This window comes from Melampsora larici-populina (genome assembly GCF_000204055.1).
Source record: "Melampsora larici-populina 98AG31 unplaced genomic scaffold MELLAscaffold_308, whole genome shotgun sequence".
In the NCBI taxonomy this organism is placed as follows: Eukaryota; Fungi; Basidiomycota; class Pucciniomycetes; order Pucciniales; family Melampsoraceae; genus Melampsora; species Melampsora laricis-populina.
This window is the reverse complement of record NW_006769053.1, coordinates 1-8,001: the sequence shown is the minus strand read 5'-3', so window position 1 is coordinate 8,001 and position 8,001 is coordinate 1. Positions and strand designations below refer to the sequence as shown.

Below are 8,001 nucleotides of genomic sequence, written 5' to 3'. Positions count from 1 at the left end.
ATGACTTCATGGCTTTACACAAAAGCCACCCCTTAGTCATTCACCTGTTCACATCGGTTGCCACCTACGAAACAGACTCACGACATGGGCAGTGAAACAACTCACGTATTTCACAAACACCCCGAAGAGTCGGAGCTCTGCCAACGGGATGTGTGCGGATCGCACGTTCACCCTTGGTCATCCTCCAACCATACCAGTTAGTTAGTGTCTTCACACACTCACGCAACAACTCCACTCAACCGAATCTCCATCGACCAACGACCACGCCCAACATCATGCTGCTCCGAACGTTCGTCGAATTCCTTTCACAAGCAAGCCCAGAGCTCTATTCCACTCTTGCTTCACCCGACTTAATTCGATTTACCGCCCTCGCGGCTGAGGTCAAGGCTCGCGCCGAAGGCGCGTGGACCTTGTCACCCGAAAGTGCACATGAAGTTACACCGTTCCTGCGCACAGCTTTGGGTCTATCACTCCCCTCGAAACTCTGCCGCCAATTGTGGCACTCAATTTGTCCCATTTTACCTCAAAGTCATGTACAACCGGATCGCCTCATTCAGCAACATGGGTACCGTCCAGAATTACCTGCGCAGGTCCCCGAACATTTTCTTTTGCCACCTGTCAAGCACTGTGTGCTATGTCCGGCGCAAACAATCAAATTACAGCACCGATCTCAAATCGACAGTTACTTGTACGATATCGACGGCGTACACACTACACGGATTTTTACAATGAAATGTCCCAGTTAGTCGTTGGACCTGCCTCTCGTATTTGTAATCATATAGCTGACCAATCACACAAGCAGAGTGCAAGACCCATTACCGGCCGAGTTACTTTTCGATGAACAAAGTCCGGACTTACTATTCCACCATGGAAGGACGAAACCCGGCCATTTTCCAGGTGTCATGCCATTACTTCATGACACACAGGCTAGCCGAGTTCTTTCGTAATGGCCAAATGCTGGCTCAGTGCGCCCGTCCTCCTCTTTCACAATCCGTGACTTTGTTTTTTCTGACTCACCTCTCTTCTCTCACCGTAATTCCAGCATCTCCAACTTCAACTTGGTCAATCTATTCAACCTTTCTTATACCGACGATTTCGATCTTCCTGCCTTGATAGGTGCACCAATGGTACAGCCTGTTATGTCAGAGAACACTTGCAAGGACGGTCTGGACATACACAGTCTACTCCTCCGAGCCGACTCATCGGATACCCACTTAACTGTAGACACCAAGGAAGTCGAAAGCAATCAACGGTATCACCGTGCCATGCAACGAGTGCTGGAACGTATTGCTTTGGAAGGGACAACGCACCGTAACCACGTCTGCTCCGCATGCTTTCGATTGGTAACCGAGCCATCCGATGTGGGCACCAATCCTAAGGTGAAGGGTGGGTAAAATGCTCAATGTTTCCCTTTGCATTTTGGGGACTGACCTTCTCTTTACTAGGTATACGCGCGGTGGTGACTGACGGTGTCACCATAGGGCACTTCAGATGCTCAGCAACCTCGGCACAGCTCCGCGAACTCTCCGTGATGGACGGATTGCCCCCTCCGAATGGCCCATGCACCACACAACTTGCTAGAGTCAACGATCGATTCTGTCCCAACCACCAAATCCGCCTGGGTGCTCGGTGCCAGGCACAACCGTGCTCCAATCCTGCGGTTAAAGACAGTGCGACATGTCACCTTCAAGCTCATATTGATGCCTACGCCCGTTTCAAAGGCCGAGTGACATCAAACTTTTCTCTTACCTCGATGCTCAATCGGCCTGGCTCCAGCCGACCTTCTGACCCTACCGTCCATCAACATTGGGACACAGCTGAAATGATGGACCTGGAAGATGTCCAGCAAGCCGACGAGAACGATCGTGCGCACGAGGGAGCTCGCGAGGGAGGGGATGCCCCTCAGAAGAAAGACAAAGTATGCCTTTCCCGCCGTCGCACCCACAACAATCAGCTCGTGGTAGGTGCTTGTGGAATCATCCTTGCGCGCGAAACGTTCTACAATTCAGAAAGTTTGAGCGCCGTTCGAGTGGGTCGCACTAGACTAGCACTATCCTGATCATGAATTAACACTCGCTGATGGTGGTCCCCTTATTGTGCACAGGCCTTCATACTACGTACGTCAACCCTGTGCCAGCAACGCAACGCACCGCAACACGAGTGTTTTTTGGTGCGTTGCTCCGCAACACGCAGCACAAACCTGCATTACATGCTGCGCTGCGGTAAGTACCGCAACAACAAAAGGTGAGGTCAGGTTGCGCGGCGCCTTGACCGTCGCGCAACGCAACAGGCGCAACAGCGCCAAAAAAACGCCGAACTGTGATTTTTTTTGGGCAGCAACGCAACAAATGTTGTTGCGGCCCAAAAAATCCATCGATTTGACAAATGATGTTGCGCTGCGGGTCAGGCCGCAACCTAGAATTTGATTCTATGTTGCGCTGCGGTCAGAAAAACCGCAACGCAGGCGCAGCGCAACACGCAACACCTGCGTTGCTGGCCCAGGGTTGCGTACGTTCCCAAAAAAAATGCCTGAAGTGTGTTTCTACGACAGTGCTTGCAAATTAGTCGATCACATCTACCATGGTGGAGAAGACCCCACACCTTTCTTGAGAACAGTTTTCCCAGTGGATCCTTTCCACTTTCGTAGCCACAAAGACTCCGACGAATTTTGTCAGCATTACACAGACCCAAAGCTTTTCCCTGAGCTTTGTGACAACGGTGAATGGATATTTAATTCTTCCGCAGCTGAAATGACCAACGTTTGGTATGGCGGCTTCTCATCTATTGCCAGAAACATGCACGCCGTACGATTCAACTTCTTCATGGAAGAAATGGTGGAACGGAGGAACAAGTGGTTGATTCGCAGAATTAAAAAGAGGGCAAACATAACTATAATCGGTGACATGCCAATGTAGTTTGGTGGTTCGATTTTGAGTTGTTTCTATATTATGTTGTCAATTTTCAAAGAAGTGTATCCAGTAGTTGATAATTACAAATTATCGATTTGTAATGTTATTTGTTTGTAACCAAACGTTAAAGCACATATGCATGTGCAGTTCGAGGTAGATTGACCTCAAGAAATTCCTTTGACTCAAACTTCATCGACAAAAATTTTCAACCTCTCTAAGCGTGTGACTTCTGAGGAAATCAAAAGAAGTGATGATGATGGACGCAGGTAATTGGGAGATACATAAGATATTATGGATTGACCAAATATATTGTAATGGCCAGTGGGGAAGGTAATCAAGAACAACCAACATCAAGTATGTAACAATTGGACTTTTGAAGTTCAACACACTAAATGAACAAGTCAAACAAGCTACATGATTTTCTGTAATGGCAAAAGGAATTATGATATTTTGAAACACACGAGCATTTTTCTCAATCTCATCAAGTACAACAACAAAATCCCTACCTCCCTTGTGGGTGAGATGTAGTCAATTGAGCGACGTGATGACCATATTGGGGAAAACCTAGCAAAATACAAAACTTTCGACAAACATGCTCCTTAGGGAAGGACTGGGTGGCCGTGGTGGAGAAATTGCTGATGGTCCAACTGCCCCTGATATGATTTTAAGCGCAGAATTAGCACTGTCCACCATTTCAAAGTGTAGAGAGAATGCAATTTACTCGGTATCGTGAATGACGGCCTCCGTCAGGATAGTCCCAACACCTTGAAAGCCGCTGATGATACTCGTCTGCCCACTCTCTTCATATGTCCAATGGGAAAACGCCTCGAGAAGGAGACGTCTAGGACATTGAAGGTGTTCTCAAGGCGGAGGCTTGAATGAGCAGTCCAAAGTCAAGATTTCGCGTGGCCCGCTCAGGTACTCTTCGGCGGTAAATCCTGGAAATCCTTGACCGGGTGACTCTTCCTGCTTGAGGCCAACAAGGTTCTCCATGAACTAAAAAAAGAACCAAACGGCAAATTCTAAACAAACACCGCGAAAGCACGCCTAGAAAAACAGCTTACCCGAAACGCGTGGAGGACATCCCATTCTTCGTCGGTGAAATCCTCAACAGGATCCAATCGGCTCGTAACTTGCTCGCGAAAACAAATCAGACTAGTTGTTGCATGCAAGTAGGACTGGGCGAGTCCCAAGTAAAAGCGAAGGCCACTACTTGGTTCACCATGCTCGTATTGGCGCACCCCAACTGTAACCGAGAGATCCCCGACCGAGATTGTACCTTGGTGGGTGGCGTGGCAGTCCCACCTGCCGAGGTACTTGTCGGAAACCTGCAGTGTGGCCGGATGGCTGTTGAAACACCAGTTGGGGCCGTTGTTGGCTCGGAAACATGCAATAGCGAACATTGTTACGTTGCCTTCTGTCAAAGGAGGCTGTTCGGCGGGGTGGGGTTGCAGGAGCGGAAGGGATATTTGTCCAAAAGATCTGGTTTCCAATTCGTGGATGGTGGGGTCTGAGACCAATACGTTTTCTATAATCGTTCGTGGGAAAGCAAGCACGTCAGTTCCACATTTCAAGAAGCAAAACAAAGACAAAGAATAGCACCGTACCCAAATGGCACACGTCGTGCAAAGTGACATTAGCTGCCGTTGAAGCTGCATCGGGTAAAGGTTTGGCGGTGTCGCTCAAAAGCAACTCATCAACTTGGTCGCTTGATGCGGGAACTGCGACATCTGCCATTTTCCTATAATCCAAGGGAAGGATGGACGGTAAATGGGCAAGTTACAATAAGGACGTTGTGAACAGGAGTGATGAAACCTACCAAGACGCGATAGTGACGAAATACACTTGAAAATAGCAATGAGTGACGATGGATGGATACACTTGTTATGAAGACAAACAAGATGTGGTGAAGAAGGAGACAACTCAAGGGGAAGAAAGAAAACACGATTCTAAATTTTTCTTTCGCTTTGCATCCATCCCAGGAGCGCGGATCAAACACTCAAATGCTTGATTACAACCAATTCAAGTTGCATGCCAGGGCTAATGATGTCAACCAACCTCAATCTGATGAGGCGACCCTAACTGAGCAAACTATCAGCTGAATCAAGCGACGCTACGTGAGCATAGTGGCCACGTACCATCTCAATAAACATCACCTGCAGTCTTATTTAATTTGGCAGGGGCAAATGAAGCGCAAGGTATGGAGACTATTGAGCCTCCATATCTTGAGCAGGTGAAAAATCGTATCAGTCTGAAAGATGGCTGCATATCGATCACACCTCTTCAGATATCCACCAAAGGTAAGTAGGTGGAGATCAATTTCTCCACCTAGGTAGCCGAAGGTCGCACCCTTTGAAAAATGAGGCTGGCTATCGAGTCATTAGTGTTGAGTCATTAGTGCCAATTCCTGAGATCCCTCGCAAGTTAAGTCACGTCTTGATTGTTGCACCTTATTCAATCAGGCTAGCTTTGCATGCACAAATTTCCAAGGGGAAAAGATAATATACAAGGTGAAAAGAGACTAGATACACACTGCCACAGGCATGTCCTTGTTTCCTACCTTACATGCGCTTCATGCACGCATACTAGGTAGAAAAGGCAGTCTTCCGCAGCTTCCAAGAGAATAATTATTAATGTGGGGGGGTTGAAATAGAAGCAAATAAGATACACATGCCGCCATTCTGTTTGGGCGGAACTGGAGATGTCATACTGACCTTTGTCCAGAAAAACACGAATCGGTGTGATGACCGTGGAGGAACAGATGAGCACTGACAGAACAGAAATAAATAAACACAGATGGTACCCAACAGTCAGTTCCTGAACAGATAGGAGGACATAGCGAATATATAAAAAGGAATCCTCTCATTCACCCAATTTTCGCTTCTTACGAAGATTTTCCACCTCTGGCATAGAACTCGTGTCCTTCCGCTTGGGAGGTGCTCCAGCTGCCTGGTACTCAAGGCTAAATTCCTTCCGAGCAGCCTCAATAGTCACTGGCGTGCCTACGGCCTTCTGCGCATGTTCCCATGCAGCAATCCTTCCCTCTCCTACATCCTCGATAAACTTGATCCACCTATGGTAGCGATAGATTGTGCTTTCACTTGCTGTAAAATTTTCCCCAAATGATATTTTCCACGACTTCAACCTTGCCAAACCAGAGGTTTTGGTGAGGTCGACCCAATCCACCACATCATGCAAGGGCGCCTCATCGTTAGGCCAAGGTAATTTTTTGGCCTGGCCAAGCACTAGGGTGGTAGATGTTTTAGGTGGCTGCTTGATCGCATGGATGAAACGTGACGCTTTGTCAGTGCGTTTGACAGACACGTAAGCAAGAGGATTTGGCTTACATTGGTGTTGGACTTAGCGATAGATGGCCCGGCAGATGTGAACTGGTCTTGGATCCAGATCACGTCGGGGACATCTTCTTGTTGAAGGTGGAAAGGCGATTGTTGACGCTGAGGCAATTGTTGAGAAGGAGTTGATATGGGCGTCGTGGTTAGGCGTGAGCCAGACGCATGTGGGATGTTTGGCCCGCTAGTGAAGGTCTCGTCACTCTCATATGCCCTATAGAGCATCCTATCGAGCTGGGGACAATTGCTCGCATCGATGTGGTCAAGCTTGACAAAGATCTGGCGAGGGAATGTGGGCAGGAGGTTCGGCACTTCAATGGGGACCGAACGCTGAGATGACAGATGTAAGTGAGGGCGCTTTCATCGCCATGGTAGCCAATACGAAAACACACCCATGCCAAGAAATTTGGGTCCCAGAGTGAAAGCCTGCGCGTCCATGTGGTGCCTTCAGAAAGGCTAGCCTTCACAGTGGCTTCGGTGATCAAAGATGAAAACTGAGTGAACATGAACCGGGGCCATTGGGGTGCTTCAAACGTGATTACTTGCGGATCCTGACCAGCCTTCATGATGAGCGTAGCTGGTATCAGTGACCTGAGTTATTGAAGGGGGTAATGGTGTTTTGAAGGTCTTACCTCTGACCACCAGATAACGTCAACTACCTTACTTGAATCCGTTGCTAGACGTGCGTTCGTCTTCATCTCTTCACGACGGGCTGCCCTCATGTCAAAGAGTGCCGCGAGTTGCTCTTGGGTAAGTTCGTGAGCCAGCTTACCACCAGTCTGAGCACTTTGATGCGTGATCCGACGGTGGGTGGAGGTAGTCGAGAGGCCCTGGGAGGAAGGACCAGGTTGTGTGGGCGCAATTGAAGCCGGCAAGGGTAATGGTGCCGGGGCTGGTAGATTGACGGAAAGCGCAGGTTCGCCACCGCCGGTTTCGCGCTTGTGTCGTTTGGCGCCACAGGGTAATGTGCCAAGGGTTTGACAACACTGAAGATTCTCCGGTATTAATGTACGAATGAGGAACAACCATGACAGTGATAGGTGCAGACTGACCGAAGCACAAGCTTGGTACACACACTGCTGGTTGCCTTTGCGAGCAACTTGTCGAGAATGGGCCTGACCAGTCCGACCATCAACACCGCGGCACAAGACCTCAGCGGCTTTGGAAGGGTTTTTGGGTAACGGCGCCGGCAAAAACTGGTTGAGGATTTGTTGGCTAGCAGTAGGTCGTTCTTCAGGAGCGTCGTTGTTGAGGGCAGTAATCGCAGAAGCTGAGGCAGGAGTTGCAAATGGGCTTGGAGGCCAAAGGCCAGCATTGATGGACGCGATTTCCTGCTTGAGCTGGGGGCCCAGCCACGTGCGATAGAAGTGTCCCCTGGGTTTGGGTAGGCCACTGTTTGGGGGTGGTTTCGGGGGGGTTATACCACACTGGTCGAAAGGGGTCGTCAGGTTGTTAATGAAGGAATGCTACGCTACCATTCAGTTAAAAGACTTACCGCGACGCACCAACTATCGTTTGCATAGTTGTACGCGATGTATTTCATCGGGGTGATTTTCCCATTCTCGAGGCAGGTGGGACAGGCGAAACCAACGAGAGAGTTGACATGGGGAGAATTAAGCGGTGAAGGATCAATTCGCATGAATTGATGTTTGATGTATCGGTTACCATTCATGATGGTGAGGTGAGGTGGTGATATGGTCCTTATGGGAAGGTTGACGCCGTGGATGCAATCCGGAGGGTGC

The 8,001-nt window shown here is 48.9% G+C and overlaps 3 protein-coding genes across 3 annotated transcripts; 1 reads left to right on the top strand and 2 right to left on the bottom strand.

Annotated features, from left to right (window-relative positions):
* Window positions 1-275: 275 nt before the first annotated feature.
* On the top strand, window positions 276-1,394 carry MELLADRAFT_89422 (uncharacterized protein; the record flags this gene model as incomplete). The annotated part of the gene is made up of 3 exons (XM_007419634.1): window positions 276-741; window positions 800-965; window positions 1,043-1,394. 3 exons carry the CDS (start codon window positions 276-278, stop codon window positions 1,392-1,394), a joined length of 984 nt encoding a protein of 327 aa, XP_007419696.1.
* A 2,232-nt stretch (window positions 1,395-3,626) lies between these two features.
* MELLADRAFT_89421 (uncharacterized protein) lies at window positions 3,627-4,646 on the bottom strand (the record flags this gene model as incomplete). Its single annotated transcript, XM_007419633.1, has 4 exons — window positions 3,627-3,750; window positions 3,832-3,905; window positions 3,974-4,437; window positions 4,517-4,646. The coding sequence occupies 4 exons, from the start codon at window positions 4,644-4,646 to the stop codon at window positions 3,627-3,629; spliced, it is 792 nt and encodes a 263-aa protein (XP_007419695.1).
* A 1,125-nt stretch (window positions 4,647-5,771) lies between these two features.
* MELLADRAFT_89420 (uncharacterized protein) lies at window positions 5,772-7,931 on the bottom strand (the record flags this gene model as incomplete). The annotated part of the gene is made up of 5 exons (XM_007419632.1): window positions 5,772-6,182; window positions 6,257-6,589; window positions 6,652-6,819; window positions 6,892-7,686; window positions 7,755-7,931. The coding sequence occupies 5 exons, from the start codon at window positions 7,929-7,931 to the stop codon at window positions 5,772-5,774; spliced, it is 1,884 nt and encodes a 627-aa protein (XP_007419694.1).
* Window positions 7,932-8,001: the final 70 nt, after the last annotated feature.